Here is a 21278-nt window from a genome sequence, read left to right as displayed (position 1 = left end):
ATTGCTGGCAGTGAACCTGGAGGGTTGTTGAGGAGAGGGAAGGAGACCGTATGTAACAGGGTTGGTTTTTTTGGGCGGGGGGGGGGGGAGAAGAGCGGGGATTGTTAGAGAGAGTTGGGGAGCATCCCCCATGCAGACCCTTGCCTCTCCCATTCATTCAAGCACATTCAAGGCCCCATCCCCATCTTTCCCTGCACACCCTGTCCTCATGTATCCCTGAACCCCACTCCCATTCAGCCCCTGGCTCAATGCTGTCCCCCAACTTGCTCCTATGCCCTCATCCCAGTCTGTCCTCCCCTACTAGCCCTTCTGAACCCCAGTCTGGGTACCCCACTGACCATCCCCCCATATATAGTTCTCCCTCACCAGACCCCTCAGGCATGTCACTGTGAGAAAAACAGCCTATGCGCTCTCCCTCTTTGTGATTGATGGCTCCAGCTTGTGAGCCAACTGCCTGCTCTTCTGGCACCATAGCAGCCCCTGCTGGGCGAAAGGCATAACTGCAGCACCTTTCCAGCAGAATGTATTATTCTGCAGAGAAAAAATATCTGCAGGGGACATGAATTCTGCACATGCACAGTGCTGCAGAATTCCCCAAGGAGTAATAGGCAGACAATGGCCTAGCGGTTTGACAGTGACCTTTTGCAGAGTCTTGATAAGAGGTAATCTGGTACCAGCACCACTGCAGGTCCCTTGGATGAAAACTGCACCCTAGCAATACAGTGAGTCCCAAGAATCAGGCAGCATCAAGATGGTAGACAATGCTGCACAGAGGGTTTCTGTGGAGGCCACTTGGTGCCAAGGCACCCAGTACTGGAGACAACACAGTCCTCACACTGCACAAAAATAGTGTCAGCACCAGAATGGGACTCCCCTAAGGCTCTTTCATCTAAAAGCCTGAAGGTAGAGTCTGTCCCCTAGTCAGAGGGAATTGGTGTCTGCCTAGGTCCCAGGAGTGACACTGATTTTGGCTCCTTACAGAGGAAATCACTTTTGAGTGGGGCCTGTAAGAAGTGGCCTGAGTGCTCAAACAAAACAAAAGACCCAAAATGAACTAATCTTAACTACAAACCTGCACTAGTGTCTCTTGCTCAGAGCACGTTAGCTAGCACTACTAGGTTCCGTCTTCCAGGTATTAAGAAGGAACTGAGTGGTAGCTGAAGCCTCCCGGCTCTTTATGACTTCACCTATGGGGCACAAATAGACACTGCTATTTAAAAGAAACCAATCTCACATGCATAGGTCACATGCACACAGAGTGGAATCTGTATAGACAATCACTCAAAAAAGAGGTAGATTATATTATTTGACATACCCTTATAAACTGTGATTTACTTCTTCACCCACTCCAGAGCAGCACATCAGCACCACCCTATGCCTTTAACCTTTGCTCCCCTCTTCTCCAAGATCAAGTTGTCCTCACAGAGCACCTAGCAGATGGGACCACAATTCTAATCACTGAGAAGCAGCATGTGATGCCCCTGGACCATCCTCCCAGAAACAAATTTTTTTAAATTCTTTGTTCAGTTCAACATAATTTAAAATACTTCAGAAGAATAACTTCAGCAATTCTACTGGTAGCCAAGGTAACAAATATCTAAGAATTTTCAATTGATTCTGTCTTTGCTTATAGTCATAGTTCAGGGTAAACTGTACCTTTGACCCCTCATTCAGTCTCTCCATGAGCTCCTCTTTCAAGTGACAGGCCCAGTCTCTGCACTTCTCTCAGAACGTAATCTTGCAATCCACACCACTTTTACATTAGGTCTCCAAATTACAGCACCCCTCGTTACCAACTGGATCTCCTAGGCAGCTTCAACTGACTTTGGCCCCTGCTAAAGACATCCCCTCAGGAGTTGTAACCAGCGGGAAAAATACAGTGAATCAGAACGATTTCTTCAAAACAAAGCATTATTTAAGTATCCATAAACACATAGCAATCAGAGAGACAAAAGGTTACAGACAAAAAGAACTACACAAGTACCTTACCTAAGTCTAGCATTTCCCTCAAGACTTTGGTAGGCCAGAATTATCCCTCATACTCCAACCTCTAGGAGAAGAGGATTAGTGTGTCCCCAGCAGCTACTGGCTCCTCTCCTGACTCCTGGTCAGCTTCGGGGCTAGGGTCCCTTCCAAACTTTGTTTTTCCCCATTGGATACCCTCTCATTTGGTGTTACCGGCTAATCTGCTGATCAGAGCATGGTAGTAATAAACCTTCAAAGGAACTGAAATCAGTATTGTTAAGTGTTGGAGATTTACCTCTCTATAGCTATTGGCTAGGTTTCCACAGAGTTGCAAAAGAAAAAAAAACAAAAACAACCCACCCCCCACCCAGGATGGATTTAACTCTTTGCACCCAAGCAGCAGACAGCAGGATAGTAATCAAACAGAAGTACATATAATATTCATTAACAAAAATAATAAAATAAAAAAATATAGCTTTCCCATGTTCCTCACACTTATCAATAAATTTGTATAAGGCTTGCATCATTTAATCAACACTGCTATTTCCAAAAAAATTCCACCACCATCCCACATGACTAGCTAAATCTGGAGAATTGTAAGAATATGGTTGTGGAACAGCTGCACTGATAAAAAGTAAAGACTTATATTTTATCTTCTGGAAGTTAATCAGAACTCGTCTCCCAAATGCCAAAAATCCTCAGTGAAGCGGGAAAGACATCTGTTGGATATTCAGAACACTCTGAGCACTAATGGCAATGGAGTCAAGCAAGAATTCATTTGTTTTACATCGCAAGCTGCTACTCTAAAGTTCAGATGGGTCTCTCGGGTGGAGGAGGAAAGAGAAAAAGGAAGCAAGGAAGGACCTGGTGAAGCTCCCATGGATTTGGTTGGATTTTCCAAAACAGGTTGCTGCTACCATTACTAAAGCATCAGAATAAATCCCTATAGATGTTCAAGTTTTCATGCAAGCACCACCAGAACTTGTTTGTTGCTTTGCTACTGCAACCCACATTGTGCATACAACTATGAAACAGACATGCATGCTTTTTGGGCAGTTTGTATTTGTTTTATTACAATTTTAACTGTTAGTATTTTCATATCTGAACATCTTAAAAGGATTTTTAGATTTACAGCTTCAAAAAAAGACACTTACAGAATTATTTAAGCCTTGATGACAATTACCTACTGCACTGTATACAAGTTACCTGCCCATCTTCAGGGACCCTTCCTCAAAAATTGAAAATCTGAGATTTGTGTTCACAAACTACAGAACTCAATTTATGGAAAAAAGAATAAGACTGTCAAATGTTCGTATCAGTTTCACAATTTTAAGATTCAATAAGAGCATACACAAAACTATACATTTTATCATTTTATTAGGAATAATTCCAAGTGGGTTATGAAGAAACTAATCCATTGAGTTTGATGATTTTTCCAAAATTTTTCTTTATGAAGATATGTTCACCAATAAACAGTAAAACTTCAGCAGAACTATTATACACTGGGCGAAAACATTCAGGCTGATACCAAAAGCAACATGCAACATAAAAAGATACAATATAAAGGAAGACAATCTGCTGAATATTAAAAACCACCTCAACGTGAGCTCTTTGCAACCAGCACAGAACTATGCTACCCATCAAATCCAATTCACACAAAGGCAAGTTGGGCTGATGGAACCCAAGGTTAATAAAATGTTCCTTAGTGCAGTAGGTCTGAATAGTGTTTTAGAGCATTTTTTGGGCTGGAACAAGTCTTTTTTTGGCAAGGGAGAGAAATAAATATAAATGGAATGCTACATTTTTAAATCAGCAGACTGTCTGAGGAATGAAATAATAAGGTATCAGTAAACTAAGTATCAGTAGCAGGGAGGAAATCTTTAAAAAACATTACTTAATTTATTGGGGCTCAAAATGTATTCAAAACAGATTTTAAAGGTGTCACAACAACTATATTCAGGCATTTAACCTAACAAGGGAAGTAAAAATCAGAAGATACACTTTTTTCCAAGTTAAGGAGTTTGTTTTTTTTAAACCCAAGCATATTGCTACTTCTGCAACATATAGCTTGGTAAACAATAATTGGCAACAAAATAAGTTGAAACGCTGTAATATCCTGCCCAAACCCGTTCCAGATACTGTTTAATAACCAAGATGCAAACTAATTTTGTTGTAACAAGCCTAGACCACTTATATCAAACATGTCCCTGGTGAGAAAGTCATCCAGTTTGAGTTAGCGTTTTGAGAGCTCATTTGACAGCCAGTCAAGTCCCTCATACAGACCAGTTCCTTGTGTAGCACAGGTCGCTTGGACATACCACTGTTAAGGAACAAAAATATAAAATAAAATGAAATGTGAACTTTAAAATACTGAATTCCTACATACTACCAGGGTGTAATTCTTATGGTACGATATAATGTAGTTTGATCCCAACAAGTATGTTTTTCCAAAACTTATTTCACACCACCACCACCAAAGCCTAACAGTAAGAGAAGATATTTTCAAGAAAAAATTTTAAATTAGCTATTGGGTTTTGAAGAATCTCCTGCTATGTCTACCTCCCAAATACTGACACATTATATTAGTGCACAAGAATCAAAAGTGAAACTGAAGATGAATAAAAAGTGTAAAATGTAAAGAATTTTTGTAAATTAAAATTCTTTGTTTTAATCAGGTGCTATTGAGGTCACAGGTAAGGAATTTTTACTACATGATTTAACCTCTCTCTTTTTAAAACCAGTTCATAATGACATAAGCCACAGCTGTCAACATGAAGAGGTAAAGTGATGCAAAAAAATGCAATGAGGAATTATATAAAACAGTGATTTAAAAGCCCCCAATAAAAGTTGTGTGTAGATGAAGCCTCCCTTATATCCTGTAGGGCATTTTTATCATAGATTGTTCCCTAAAAACTCTTGGACACAATTCCATTCTCAGTCTGTCTTCAAAAGAACAAACAGAAGAGTAGAGTAAAGCCAACACACAAAGTTAAAACATGCCCCAAAATATTCAATAGTCTGTAATGGTTGTACCTTCCTATTTAAAAAAGGAATAATGAAGCCTTTTATTTGCTCTTGATTACAGAGTTTGTATTTTATACGTCACTCTTTTGTAGAAATAACACTTTGTGCATGTCAAATACACATTACATCTTTTCAAGGAGGGGCAAAAAAAATGAAAGCTTAAAACTTAAAGAGTACATTTGCTTACAAAAAATTTGACTCAAACTTTAGTACTTACAGTTCTGTTACGCAGAGACTGAAGACCTAGTTTATCTGTCATTTCACTGATTGCCATGGCATTTGGCAAGTCTTGTTTGTTCGCAAAAAGCAGTAGCACTGCATCTCGCAACTCATCTTCCTGAAGCTAACAGGATAAGAGACCATGCTAGTTATTTTTCCATTTAATTACTGTAAAAAGCATCTAGAGATGCAATTAAGAAATAAAGGACAAAGTGCTGCAAGCTTTTTCATTCTCACTCTTGAAATCACAGTGAGTAGCTTCTGATTGAGATCATCAAGTACCCATGGTACAAATTGCACTAGTGTAGGTAAAGCAACATTGTTTCAAACAGCAGTTTAGATCTAATTTGTATCGACAGCTCAATGTCAACAGATTACTTTTCTTTTGGGTTTTACATCCCAAAGGAATTGGGTGAAGTCATTAGTAGTTCTCAACCAGAGTCCACTCATGTTCTAAACAATTTTAGATAAGTAGTGATGAATTATTTGAAAAAAGGTCTACAATACACGTTTTAAGACTTCCTGAAGGTGCAAGGGTTTTGAAATTTCAGCAAAACCGGCATATTCACCATTTGCAGAAAAGCTGACTTGGTAAAGTAAATACAGAAGATGTCAATTCTGTTCCAAAAGATATTAATATTTACCATTTTCTGCAGTTCTTCTGCTGCTTCCTGAATTCTCTCTCTGTCATTGCTATCTACCACAAAAATGAGACCCTGCAAAAAGTTAAGCAGCTTTGATAAGTCGCCATAAAACTTAAGCATACAGTGGTGTTCTAAGAAAAAGATTACATGAATTATTGTGAAGGAGTACAGTTCTGGCTGCTCCCTCCCTAAGAAATGCAAGTTTGAAAAAGTAGTAGTCTTTTAATTAACATATACAGAGAAAGATCATCGACTACATGAGGTAGACTCTTCAGTCAGCTAGGTCATCCGCAGACATGACATGAACATACACTGTGAAAATTAAGTTCGGCTACTTAAACAGAAAGGTTTTAAAAACAAAAAACAAAACCCCCACACACAAACAAGGCTACAATTCCCAGACTGTAATCTGCATATCAGAATTTCAGGGAAAGATAACTGGCCAAATTGTGATAGTTTTCCTTATTTTCATATGTTCCATTGCACCAAAGACACGTTATCTAGACACTATTAAAAATGTCCTCCATCCTATAAAGCTGAGCGTTCTCAACCCTTTTAAGTATAATTTAGTTTTTAAGAAATGTGTTTTACCAAATGTTCCTAACACCACTTCCGACACTGACATTTCTCTTTTAAAGAGCTTATTCCATACTGCCTTCCACTCCTTCAGGTGGGGATTTTAAGTCTTACAGTTCCAGCCTACCCTCCTCTGAAGAAGCAGATTCTCCCACTTTGAAGGTCCCTGGTGATGCTTCCATAGTAGGTCTGAAGATGTAAGTAGGATAACATTTTTAGTCCTCAACTGATACGCTGTGCCAGTCCCTTTGTCTAGTCACATTCCACCACATACTCCTATTTGTACATGCCCCAGGATCATGCCTGTGCTACTGCAGACATAAGTTTCCTGGCAACAATCCTGCACAAAGCAGAGCAACAAGCATGAATCTCCTCTGATGCTGGGGTGTATAGAAATGTGATAAATTACTTGTCTTTCCACTAACTACCTAAAAAGCACATTGTAATCCCCTGCAGTGATGACAGAAGCAGTGAAGTGAACTTGACATTGCCCCGATCATCAAACAACCAGCAACACTACCCCAATTAACGGTTTTCCAGGAACATTTTTAGATACTTTATAAGCAAAGGGAGCCCAATAAACAGAACTTGTATTTAAGCATATTGTATAGAATATTCACATGCACATTTTTAATACATATTTATTCTACTCCAAGTAAAAATGTATCTTATCTGTCTTCAGTTTGGTTAAAAGAGAAATACCTACAAGGGCAGCTAGGCATTAAACTTACTTCTTTACTTGAAGTCCCTCTTCAGTTTCAGGAGGTTAGCAGACAAAGCATCAAATTTAATGAGGTGAGAAAGTCCATCACATAGCTCAGTGACCCTTTGGCACTTCAAGGAGCAACACTGGCAGGTCCCTCATGGGAATCCCGTCTATCCCAGTCAGACTATATTAAGCTATGTCTACACTAGGAGTACTTTACTGCTATTGGAATTCTGGTATAATGCACCAGCAAAGTGCTCCTAACGTGGATATATCCGAGGGCATGTCTACACTTAACTCTGGAGCGATCGATCCAGCAGGGGTCAATTTATCGCATCTAGTGAAGATGTGATAAATCGGCCACCAAGCGCCCTCCTGTCAACTCTGGTACTCCACACAAGGGCTAGAAGCATAGGCGGAGTCGACGGAGGAGCATCAGCAGTCAACCTACCGCAGTGAAGACACCACGGTAAGTAGCTATAAGTACATCAACTTCAGCTACGCTATTTTCGTAGCTGAAGTTGCGTAACTTAGACCGACTTGCTCGCCACCACCCCCGCCCTAGTGTAGACCAAGCCTTAGTGTGGATACAACTATACCAGCAAAACTATTCTTGTACTGGCATAGTAAAATTACAATTCCCCCTTCCCCTTAGAGAAAAAACAAGTATTTGCTAAAAATACAGTTTTGCTGGTATAACTGTATATACACTAGAGGAATCACACCTCTTCACATCCCTGACTGACAATGCTATGATGGCAAAAGTATATAGTGTACACCAGCTAAACAGAAACAAAAAAAGCCAAGGATCCTCAGAATTCCAGCAGATATGGTAGGGACCAACTCATGAGAAGAAAATGGAAATGGTGGCAGACCATTTTCTGGAGATACTGTACACAGTGGTATTCATTTTAATATGAACGTATGTGCAAATTTTTTTACTTGTAAAACATCAGAACTCATACCTGTGTGTTTTGAAAGTAATGCCTCCAAAGAGGTCTAATTTTATCTTGACCACCAACATCCCAAACTGTGAAACAAATGTTTTTATATTCTACTGTTTCCACATTAAAACCTAAAAAGAAAGAAAAAAATGGTTAAATAGTAAATCTGTCAGTTGTCCTCTTAAAAATAGCAACTTTACTTTCTAAAGAAAGCTAGATGAGCTGTCTTGTGTACACACACACACACACACACTTTCTTTTTTGTTATGATCAAGAAATTCTCATTTTATGAAATTTGGGACTAAGAGTCCAACTCGATACTAATTTCTATTCTGGGGAACATGTATCTCCCACTACCCCACAAACTAGCTCTTGAAACAAAGGTCCTACAATGAAAAATAGTTAGGTCTTTTCTCCCTCAGGAGAATTGAGGATTTTAAAGTGAATGATTCTGTAGTTCAATTACATTTAACATTAGTAATTCAATGAGAAGCAATCATTAGTTCTCTTACCAATAGTGGGAATTGTGGTGACAATTTCTCCTAGCTTCAGTTTATACAGGATAGTTGTCTTACCAGCAGCATCCAAACCAACTAAAAAAAAATATATAAAGTTTAATTTTAGTTTCACAGTATTAACTAATTCATGCTCTTGACAAATATTCCACTTAACAACAGGGTGGGGATTCACTTTTCAGTGAGCAACGGGTAAGTTCCTAAATAGCACCCCAAAAAAAGGTGGATTCACCAAGTATGTTTCTTTCCTTCCTTCTCCACCCATCACTTGAGGCAGAAGCCAATCAGCTAAGAATTCAAGTTTAATACCAGAGTTCCATTCTCCATTTACATGATCAGAAAGCTATGTAACTTTCTTCTTCAGGCATCATGTAAGTGACTAGTAGGAGTTTTCATTTGTTTTTAAACAAACTTTGCAGTTTACATGTAAAGGTTTTGCTCTAGCAGGTTTTCATGTATTTGACATGCCTTGCAATATTTTCTAGGCAGCAGCCAGAAGTTCTCTCTCCTCCTTCACTTATTCAGCATCAGATTGGAAGCTACTTTCTTTCTTCTCAAATGCAGACCTTGTCTGTTATTGATCCCTTTATTACCTTCAGATCTGGCTACTGCAGCATGCCCCACCTGAGACTACTCTTGACCACTTCAAAGTTTCAGCTAACATGAAATGCAGCAGCTCACTTAGAGCTATTTTACACTACCTCACTACATCAGTGCAGCTGCACCACTGTAATGTATCTGGGGAAGACGTGCTATGCCGACAGGAAAGTGTTCTATCAGCATAAATTACTCCACCTCAACGAGAGGCGGAAGCTATGTCGGTGGGAGAGCATCTCCTGTTTACATAGCACAGTAAACACCACTTAAGGTCGAAGTAACTTAAGCCACCCTGTTGAGTGACATAACACCCCTGAGCGATGCAAGTTACATGAACTCAAGCGGTAATGTAGACAAGCCCTTAGTGACATTCCATATATGGAGAGCATATAACACCTGTGATCCACAGACTACACTGAACAATTTACTTTCTGGAACAACGCAAACTATTTTTTATATAGAAGCCCTACGTGGTTTTGTCATGGCTACCCATAATACATGTCTCCATACACTATTCTAGTCTACTGGGCTGTTCGGGTTAACAGTCCCCACTTCTGAACTCTGCTCTGGAATTTGCTTCCTTGCTGCTCCAACAAAACTCTAGTTTGTTGACCTTCCAGGCAGACTGTGGTGTGATGTGGGGTTTGTTTGTTTCCTTTTTGAGTTGATTTTTAATTTATTTCTATTTGTACATTTAAAAAATGTGTGTGTATTTTAAGTGGACATGTACCCACAGAACTTTAAGAGGAGCAGCTTTTGCAAATAAATATCTGGAAGTCTATCATGGTGTTTCCAAATACTGTCAGCTGAGTGGATTGATACGTATTTTGAGAAGTATTAGAATTTAGACTCTGTCCCAGAAAACCAATTCAACACACATTTGGAAATGTATTATACCCTACTGCACATGTCCATGAATAAATGTTATTTAAGAAGTAAACTGCAAGAATGAGTGTTCAATGGGTAAATGCAACAACCATTTTAATTAAAATACCATTTGAGAAACTCAGAGCTTTCAGTAGAACTTTGGGAACACTTTTCTCAAACAAACAAAAATGAGAGAACTAAAAAATAAAAAACAAACACCAAAACTCTTTCTGGTAGTATCAGCATACTCAGCAACCTTTTCTTGTATTACTATACCCATTCTCCAATACTGTAGCATGTTTTGAACTAATGTCTTACTTGCTATTTTTGTAGCCGTCCTACACTCCATATTGGGGTGTTTGACATCAAGCTGTACACTGATAAATAAGGCAGTTTTCATAGTGTTGTAATATAATGTAATTTCAGATTACTCAACCACTTATGCAGAATGAAACCAGACCCTTAAAAACCTCTTCCTTCTCAAAGGATGCTAACTGCTTAATTACAGTATATTTTCCATTTGCAAAACCTCCCTATAAGCATCTTACAGTATTTTAGACATTTATGAATAGTGATATTATACAAATTAATGTATTTACAGTTTGAGAAGATAATATTTAAGAAAATCAACTGCTTTCATTGATCTTGGAATCTGTAAAGCCAAAAGGCCATGTATTATACTTTTGTCAAAAAGACTTCTTTAGGTAAAAGAAAATTCTCAGAATTCCATTTTAAGAGCTCTCTAAATGTGTCTTTGTGATTTCTAAATGCTTGCCCTTCAGACTGCCAATATTCCACCCCATCCATTCCTCTAGATGATTAGCTACAATAGTAGGTTGCACTGAAATAGTTCTATGAACTTGCAAAGTTTAAAATTGCCAATATTGTTTCAGCATTTTTCCTACAACAGTGAAGTGTTGGGTAATATTCAAAGGGGGACTCTATAAAGGAGCAACTGTCAATTCTTCAAATCTATCACCTGTACCGAAATAATGACTAATAACCCAAGGTATCGCTGTCCAAGACTGACCTCTCAGCGTATGTCTACATTGCAATTAAATACCCACAGCGGGTATGAATCATGGGGCTTGGGCTGCAGGGCTATAAAACTGCAGTGTAGATGTCCAGCCTCAGGCTAGAGCCTAGGACCCTACCCCCTCACAGGGTCCCAGACTGCTGGCTCCAGCCCAAGGCTGGATATTTACACTGCAGTTTTATAGCCCCATGAGCCCAAGCCTCATGAGCCTGAGCCAACTGACCTGAGCCAGACGCAGGTCTTTAAATTGCAGTACAAACAGATGTTCAGACCTCAGCCACTTTACTGAGCATTTCGAAATGGAAGAGAAGATGCCTGGACCTTCAGAGAAGCCACATATGAAACAAGCATAATACTTGACTGCCTCTTGAAGCCTTAATATAACAGAAAAGATGGAATTTACTCCATGAAAATTAAGATTATGCAGAGAAGGTTAACCAGTTCAAAATATATACTTGAATTCCTCAAAAACTATAGGAGTACTTGTGGCACCTTAGAGACGAACCAATTTATTTGAGCATAAGCTTTCGTGAGCTACAGCTCACTTCATCCAATGAGTGCCACAAGTACTCCTTTTCTTTTTGCGAATACAGACTAACACGGCTGTTACTCTGAAACCTGTCAAAAACTGTAACATCAGTAAGTTTGACAACCTTGAAAACAAACAAGAAGCTAAACTCAGTGGTCAGGAAATGCCAATGCTCACTTAAGAAATGCAGGGTTGTTTTTTTTGTAAACCCAAACTCAGTTATATGATTATGGGATAACATCAACTCATCTTAAAAAAAAAAAAAAAAAAAAAAAAAGTTTCCAGCTCTTACAGTAGCAGAAAAATAATAAAAAACTTTAAAAATGTGACCCACTTGTATCCTAAAGACTCAAAACCCAGATGGCAAATAAATCAAACTCAACATTTTCAAAGTCTCATGATTTACAACAAGATCATTCTTTTGTGAGTACCTACTCTTTATGTAAGTTCTTGGAGTTGGCAATACTGGACTGTCAAGAAGGAATCTTGTATGCTCACACGTGTGAAAGATAACCAACCATGATGAAAAATGCTCTGTAGCATACTAGGAGAGAAATACTCAACACCAAGAACAGGCCTTACCTGCAAGTCTTTGAACAAAGGACTTAAGACTTCCAGGAACTTTCACGGTGAAAATATAAGCATTTACATGAATACAAAAGAAATCACAATATGGCAGTAAAACAGATTCCCAGTTCAAATGCCAAGAAGTTTTATTGGATTATTATCAGTTTAGCAAAGCTAGAAGTCTAAAAGTTTGCATTATTGCCAGCCCCCTCACCAATACAGCCAACCCCTGTCCTCAAACTTCCTTATTACAAGCTGCAAATAAATTATTCCCCTTTTAGATTTTTAAATAACTTTTAAGAGTATCAAAATCACATAATTTGAACAGTTATGATTTACTATATATTTCAGCTAATATGCATATTTTTTTACTAAAAAAATTGGCAATTTACATGTTACCATGTGCCAATTTCTTAAGAGTGCTTCAGTATTCAGCTTTCTAAAACAAATTATTCAGTCCCACCATTTGCAATTGTTCTTATTCTCCTAAGAGACTGAAACGTATTTACCACCACATTTGATTTATAGGATTTTTACATTTGATGAGTATATTTTTAAACTTGTCCTCTGACTATCAAATTATAGGTAAGTCAACTGTCTGTCACAAAAGGTGATAGTTAAGAATTCCAATTAACAACAACTCTCCCAAGTTTACATGAAAAAAAACTCTGACATTCCCCAACACCAAGTCATAAATCAGAAACATATAACCAAGATGCAAAATAATCTGAAAGAGAAAGGATTCTTTTCCAGAAATATTAACTTTTAGCTCTTTCTCCCACTAAGGTTTAATGTAATCTCAACACAATACAAGTGTGTTGACAGTTGTTTATGAAGTCCTGAGACAGAGCCATTCAGATAGTAATTAAGGGTCACATGGCAGGTACAGCTTTGCCCTTGCACCTATTTGATCTTTGTAATGCCTACCTACTTTATCCATTTCAAGAACCCCGCCCCACTTTACTTATAGTTTCTTCAAGTCACTTATAAATCCCAGGCTTGCAGTGCACTTCTCCCAGGAACTCCACTCTGCTAGTCACCTTTACAGCCCCATGGTACCTGCATAAGTGCTAGCACCATACTTATTTACAGCTCTCGTAGTTGCATGCATGATAAGCAACTCCTCTGAACTGTTTGAAAGAATTATATAGCTTACTTACAACTGTCTGGTTGGAATGTTACATTTTCCTCTACTTCCTTTAAGCATTTCTCCAAAGGTATTTTTGGCCCTTTCTCCAGAACAAGCACATTTCAGAAGCCATTAAACTAACTGCCTATATATCTGCACTCAGTTCCCTCTACAGACTCACATGTACTCAGTGTTAAAATAATCTCAGACTGTTCTTTTCAGCCAACCAAATTCCACTGCCTAAAGCTAAGTGCCCTCCAAAAAGATTTTATCACCACTTTGTATTTTACACCATTCTACTATTCTATATCCTAAAAGAGATAGTAGTTTTGCCCTGTGGGTAAATTCTTCATTTTTTAAATCCAGCCTAAGCCAGCTAGACATGGCATACCTGTGATCTAAACATGAACAAAGCTTTACGCAAGTAACCACAAAATTTAGGGATTGGTTTTTAAATAGAATATATTCAAGAACAATACACTGTGGAAGCCAGACTCAGATTTCCCAAGAAGCAGGAACTATGTTCCAAATTCATATTCATATGAATCATCTGTGATTCATATTCACAGATAAGAAAAATTCTGAAATTTTAATTTTAACATTGATATAAACAAGTTCTACCTTGTAATTTCTTCATTATGTTTTACAGGGGCTGTTACAAACAGACAATTCATGCCCTTGATTTGCGGCTAGGCTTGTTAATATGGCTATTTATAGGTTTGTGGGTTGTGTTTTTTGGTAAGTTACAGGTTTGTTACTATTCAACCACACAGGTGGGATTCCCAAAATCCCCAAAAGCAATTGTCCTTGTGTTTGAAATAGCCAAAGTTAATAAGATAGTCTGTTTCCCTGTTACTTAGCAGCTTAAAATTTGAAAAGCTAATATGCCTCTCGGAAGATGGATGTTTTAGCAATCTATTGTCTCAGAGATGATAGATAGTTGCATAGCCATACTAACAGCTGATGAATATAGTGACATGATATAATTATGATTCTGCAAGGTGCAATATGAAGAAAAACATGGGTATATATTAACGTTACTGAAAGACCCTGGACTATGGACTAAAAGTAACACTGGGACCAAGGAATATCTGAACTCTAACCCCGTATCTGTAAAATAGAGTTGGAACTGTGCTTTCCCTTCCTCACACACAAGAATATAAATGGTTGGTCAGCCCTTTAAAATATAGAGATATATAAATATGCAAAGTATGAATATTTATCTATGAGGCAATTATGATTTTTAAGCAGCTTTGTAAATCCACTTGTGACATAATGCACTATTGACTATTATCCTCCTAATCATAAATTTAGTTAGGGGTTGCCATTAGGAGATTATTATATCTTTTTTAGGGCTGGCAAGCGATTTTAAAAAGTTAACAGCGTGATTAAACAATAATAAATACCATTTATTTAAATATTTTTGGTTTTTTCTACATTGTCCAACTTTAGAGCCTACAAGTCCAATCAGTCCTACTTCTTGTTCAGCTAATCGCTCAAATAGGTTTGTTTACATTTGCAGAAGATAATGCTGCCCACTTCTTATTTACAGTGTCACCTGAAATTGAGAACAGGCGTTCGCATGACACTGTGGTAGCCGATGCCGCAAGATATTTACGTGCCAGATGCGCTAAAGTTTATGTCCCTTGATGCTTCAACTACCATTGCAGAGGACGTGCGTCCATGCTGATGACAGGTTCTGCTCAATAACAATCCAAAACAGTGTGGAACGACACATGTTCATTTTCATAATCTGAATCAGATGCCAACTGCAGAAGGTTGATTTTCTTTTTTGGTGGTTAGGATTCTGTAGTTTCCGCATTGGAGTGTTACTCTTTTAAGACTTCTGAAAGCATGTTCCACACCTCATCCCTCTCAGATTTTGGAAGGCACTTCAGATTCTTAAACTTTGGGTCGAGTGCTGTAGCTATCTTTAGAAGTTTCACATTGGCATCTTCTTTGAAATTTGTCAAATTTGCAGAGAAAGTGTTCTTAAAATGAACGTGTGCTGGGTCACCATCCGAGACTGCTATAACATGAAATATATGGCAGAATGCGAGTAAAACAGAGCAGGAGACATACAATTCTCCCCCCAAGGAGTTCAGTCACACATTTAATAAAATGCATTTTTTTTTTAACGAGCATCATCATCATGGAAGCATGTCCTCTGGAATGATGGCCGAAGCATGAAGAGGCATATGAATCTTTAGTGAACTGGTATGTAAATATCTTGCGATGCCAGCTACAACAGGTGTCAAGCAAATGCCTGTTTTCACTTTCAGGTGACACGGTAAAGAAGAAGCAGGCAGCATTACCTCCCATAAATGTAAAACAAACTTGTTTCTCTTAGTGATTGGCTGTACAAGAAGTAGGACTGAGCGGACTTGTAGGTTCTAAAGTTTTACATTGTTTTGAAGTGCAGTTATGCTAAAAAACCCACTATATTTGTAAGTAACAATTTCATGATAAAGAGATTGCAAGACAGTACTTATATTAGGTGAATTGAAAAATACTATTTCTTTTGTTTATCATTTTAACGGTGCACATATTTATAACAAAAAATAATATAAAGCAAGCACAGAACACTTTGTATTCTGTGATGTAACCAAAATAGATACATTTGAAAAATGTAGAAAAAGATCCTAAAATATTTAATAAATTTCAATTAGTATTCTATTGTTCAACAGTGTGATTAATAGTTTTAATCACACTTCTTTTTTTGAGTTAATCGCATGAGTTAACTGTGATTAATTGATAGCCCTAATCTTTTTAAAAAATTTTTTTCTTTGCTTACACCATAAAATTAGTAAGCTTGTAAAATACGTGATGAAGTGCAAAGTATTAAAAACTAAACACGAAGTATGTGCCATGACTCTGGATTAACTCTGTAAAAGTTAGTGTTTTGCAGAAGTATTAGAGTAAAAGAAAGTTGCTTGCAATACTTCTGTCAGTATTATGGTGTTTGAAGTATATTACATACAAACACTGAACAAATGTTTATTTTCTAGCACACACAATAAACAAATCTATTTTTAGAAAAAGTAATTTCACTCAGGTAAAGGAAATAGACTGACAGCTCTGGAGACTGAAATCATATCTATCTGAAACACAAGTGGCAACAATTAAAAATCCTACCCTCCTACCACACAGACCAGCCCATGTGCCAAAATTGAGTCAAAATCACTTTTGAGGCAGAAACTAATTTAGTCTTTTTAAACTTAGACTGAATAGATAAGGAGAAAATACCAATGGGGTGCAAATTATGATGTGGACACCTGCTTACAAATATCTCCTTCCTTCCATACTACAAATACAACTGTCTCAAAGGAGCTTGTCATAACACTGTTTGTAGTGTAGAGGCATCTAACCAGGTTTCATAACCAAGCTAAAACCTTAAACAGGTTCTGTCTATACTACATAATGAAAATATGTAGTAACCATGTCCCCTGACCCACTTGTATTTGTAGGGTAGTCAAACCCTTAAAAACCATGACAGGAAAAAAAACAAAAACAAACAAACAAACAAAAAAAACCAACCTCATTTGATGTTGTCCAAACAGCTACTGGATGGTCTGACTTATTAGTCTGTATCTGTGTTAGAGCTGAATTACTACGGATAAAGTGTTTGAAGTGCTATGAACTATTATGGTCTCAAGAACACAGTTTGTTCTTGTATTCTCATCATTCTGCAAGATTAAAAACAATAGTGCTGCAAGTGTCAATATTTACCTTACAACCATCTTTTCCAAGGTTTCATACCTAGTCATTTAGAATTGTATATGAGAAGTCAGCTTGACATGCTAGTAGTTCTCTTAAAAAAAGATTTTTACTGTATATTTACTATGCTGTTTATAGAGAGGCAAAAATTACATTAAAGGATACAGTCATCTCAGGTTTAAATTCTTATTTTAAGTAATTAAAATATCAACAAATTTAAGCACTGCAAAAAAAAAAAAGCTGCTACACAAGTGTTGGTGAAATGTCAACTGGTGTATACTGGCTTTCATATCCTATGAATACAGAATCATTTTCAAGGGTTGGGGTGGGTATTTATTCTTGATGTCAGTAGGTCTGCTATACATACGCAGAGCACATGAGGTGGTTATTACCTCTTGTTTCTAATGCATATCCAAACATTTTTAGGGCCCAAATTGATATGCCAACAGTTAGAAGCCAATTCCATTCTCAGTTCTTTAGCCAACAGAAGTTTGATGTAGGGCAAAGGCAATGGATTGAGCCATGGTACAAGAAGCTCTCTTTATATTACTCAACTGCAACCCCTCCTGCTAATTAAAGACCAACTGATAGGCACTGAAAAAAGCCCCATTCACCTAGCTGGACAATTGTAGGAAAAGGAGTGTATAAAGTTGGGTATGGGAGGAAAGGAAACATTGAATACAGCTTGGTTTGAACTGTTACACACATAGGCGCAGGAACTAGAGTGCACCCCAGTTTTTATGCGAGGTCCTGTCAGCCACCCCCCACCCAGGATCCCAGGGCTACCGGCCCAGCACTCCGCTCCTGGCCTGCACCTGGGGTCCTGACAGCCACCAGCCCCACACGCAGGGTCCCAGCCTTGGCCCTCTTACCCCTGGCCGTGTCCCCCACCTCTGGGGGTATGCAGGGGCACGGACAAGAGTAAGTGGATAGTGAGCTAACAAGTTTGGGGTGGGGACCATGACCTTTCAGCACCCCCCCTGTAAAAAATGTTCCCGTGCCACTGGTTACACAATACATTTCAGAAGAGCCACAACGTAACTGTGGTCAGACAGTGGCCTAATAAAACTAACTAGATACAAAAATTTGTATTTTTATAATCCTATATGCAAGATACACCAGAATTTGTGATTAAAGGCAACATTCTTGCTCAGAACAAAATGAGCAAAGATGGCTGAATTCCTGGAAATTAATGCTTTCTGTTTAGCAGTCAAATTCTGGAGCTCTTAGGATACATTAGCACACTTGGTCCTGTCACATCATGATCAAAACAGCCACATTGCTTAAACTGTGATAGGTAAAGGTGATACTTAATATATGTAAAGGGAATAGATTTTGAGGGAGATCTTTTTAATTCAAGTTCACTGGATTTGCATGCACACATAGGAGATGGGGGTGGGGACACACGCAAATCCAGTGAACTCCTAGAACTGAGGAGACATTCCTCAAATATCAAATCCTTTCACAAAATGATCAGATATGGCATTTACCTGTTACAGTTTCACATTCTTTTTACAGTCTATGCTTATTTTATCATGTGTGGGCCCACACACGCGTGCACACACACGGTGCTAAATAACCCCTACCTTGGCTACAAGCCTCAGGGAGGGTGGGAGCAGGGTGTAGGACATTTTCCTAATAAAAAGACTAAAAATCTCCCACCAACAGCACTGTGGGGTGGGTAGGTAAAGAAAATAAAGGGAAGAGCACACTGCCCCTCCCTCCCACCCACCCACCCACCCACCCAAGCTCATTCACTTGAGGCCGTTCAGTTTCCACTAGCCCCATGCCCACGCAGACAGGCCGGGAGCTGGCTGGGAGAAGGCGCAGGCCCGAGGAGACAGACACACACGCACCCACGGCGGGGCAAGAGGTCAGGTCACGGCAGGAGGGTACCCAGGCCTGAAGGGCGCACACAGACAGACGCTTCCTCCCGCCCCGCCGTCCTGCGCCAGTGTAGGCGGCTCGCAAGCCCCAAGCCGCTTCCTACAGCGTCCCCAACAGCCACACGGAACATCCCCCCTCCCCCCGCAGGGGCCCAGCCGCGTCTACACGAGAGAGGCCGAGTAACGGCAAGCAGGGGGCGGCGGATGCGGCGAGCGCGGCCCGAGAGGCCGGGATCCCTCAGGCGACGGAAGGCAGGGCCGGGCGGGTCCGGGGGTCTCTCTCTTACCCATGAGGATGCGCATCTGCTTCTTGCCGAAGAGACGTGAAAAGAGCGAGGAGATGGTGAGGCCCATGGCGGCTCGGGCTGGGCGGCGGCGGCGGCGAGCAGGCGGAGTGTGTGCGCGGCAGCGGTTTATACCCCCAAGCCGGTCTCTCCTTTCAGATCCCTCCGCGGGGTCCCAGCCCAGCAACTGCTGGCGGCGGCGACTGCTGCTGCTCTTGTGTCCGGGGGAGCCTCGCTCGCTCTCTGCCACGTCACGCTCGCCACCACGGCCGCCCCCAGCTCCAACGCGGACAAAATCACGTCATGCTCGCCACATCCTCACTGCAGCGCCACCACCAGCCCTTGACCCGGACAAACCCTCCGAACAGAGACTGACTACAACTCCCAGCGTGCTATACGCCAGGTGCTCGTCGATAGCTTCATTTCGTTGGCGTAGGGCATGATGGGAGATGCAGTCCCAGGTTCCTAAGCTCCCTGCCTCTCTTGGCCTGAGTAGAGCGTGGCATGCTGGGAACTGTAGTCTCTCTCTGCGCCGCACTGCGTGCTGGGGGCTGTAGTCTCCATACCCTAGGCTGCGGCCCAGGGTGTCAGTGGTTATACACGGCCACCTATAGAGCGTGCTCGGGGCTCTGCTCATTCTCTCTCCCAGTGGGGTTGTGTGGGCCTAACCCATGGCCCCCTAGCCGCCGCCCTTTCTGGGAAGAAGGGTTTGGCAGCATGTCTCTCACAGAGACTAATCCTGCTGCCCTCAGGTTAACACTCAGCACTAGGGTGATCTGGTGTCCCGATTTTAGAGGGACAATCCCGGTTTCTGGGTCTTTTTCTCACATAGGCACCTATTACCCCCCGTCCCAATTTTTGACACTTGCTATCTGGTCAGCCTACTCAGCACCCAAATAGTTGCACTGCTGAGAAGATAAGGAACACCTCAAACCAGGGCACAAGGCAGCAAATGTGCAAGGACTTAGACTTGAATCAACTGAACCATATTCCCAATTAGAGCAGAAATATTTTGCCTGTATCAATATATGCTATCTAAGACTATGTTTATGTCAGGGACAGGACCCTGACAGGGTTCCAGCGACAGGTGACAGCATCCTGAGGAGGCCCTCAGGGTTTCAACTATGGGCAACAGCCTTGTGTGGGTGGGGAGGGGGACGCCTCAGGTGAGCGGCTAGGGGTATCCCGTTTTCTCTTTGGGAAATATGGTCATCCTTCACCTCCTAGGCGCCATGAGCAGAGGCTTCCAGCTGCTGCAGGCAGAGGGGGAACCCCACAGTTCCCAGCCACCATAGAGGCAGGGGAAACCATAGAGTCACAGTAGAAAAAGTCACAGACAGGTCATGGCTTCTGTAAATTTTTGTTTATTGCCTGTGACCTGTCCGTAACTTTTACTAAAAATAGCCATGACAAAATCTTAGCCTTAATGATATATATAGGGCAGGTTTTAGCCAAGGAACATATGTTAAGCATGTATTGACTCATGAATTAAAAATGACGTATTTAGGCCTGATTTTTAGGTCCAACAAACCTCTGTTTCATCAGGATTAAAGAGTGGGACAAAGATGCCCTTGTATTACCTTTGTGCCTCCCCCATTCTGGTACTTGGCCCTAACATGAATAAGAAAATCTAAGGACTCCTCTAATTTACACTTGGCTGCCAATAGTCTCTAAGAGTCATTGAGGCAATACCACACCTGAGAGCTTTTACACTGGCTTTTTGGCACCCCAAGAACACTCCTCCAGCTGAGGTATTCCCCAGCAGCCAGGTCCATGTCTTTAGAGCTCCCTTTACATGTTGTAAAAAGACCATAACATAACAAAGACATTTACTCAGCGGGTATATGAAACACATCTGACTCTTCAGTAATGATTAAATCAAATTCAAAATGAACAAAATTTTAAAAGTAAGTTTGTATAGCACATTATTTTGTTTCTTTTTCTCTTCCTAAACTCAGCGCCGGTGTTAGGGGGTTAGCAAGCAGGGCAATCACCTCAGGCCCCACACCACAGGGCTCAGCCTTCGGCTTCAGTCCCGGATAGCAGGGCTCGGGCTTCGGCTTCAGCCCCAGG

At 40.3% G+C, this 21278-nt stretch overlaps 1 protein-coding gene across 1 annotated transcript; it reads right to left on the bottom strand.

Annotated features, from left to right (window-relative positions):
- Positions 1-3325: 3325 nt before the first annotated feature.
- Positions 3326-19561, bottom strand: ARF4 (ARF GTPase 4). The gene is made up of 6 exons (XM_073351490.2): positions 19209-19561; positions 8591-8671; positions 8100-8209; positions 5853-5924; positions 5207-5332; positions 3326-4285 (listed from the first exon to the last, which is right to left on the bottom strand). The coding sequence occupies exons 1-6, from the start codon at positions 19273-19275 to the stop codon at positions 4199-4201; spliced, it is 543 nt and encodes a 180-aa protein (XP_073207591.1). The 5' UTR covers positions 19276-19561; the 3' UTR covers positions 3326-4198.
- Positions 19562-21278: the final 1717 nt, after the last annotated feature.

This window comes from Lepidochelys kempii, chromosome 7 (assembly GCF_965140285.1).
Source record: "Lepidochelys kempii isolate rLepKem1 chromosome 7, rLepKem1.hap1, whole genome shotgun sequence".
Taxonomy (NCBI): Eukaryota; Metazoa; Chordata; order Testudines; family Cheloniidae; genus Lepidochelys; species Lepidochelys kempii.
Note: the sequence above shows the minus strand (reverse complement) of the source record. Positions and strands in the feature narration are given on the sequence as shown.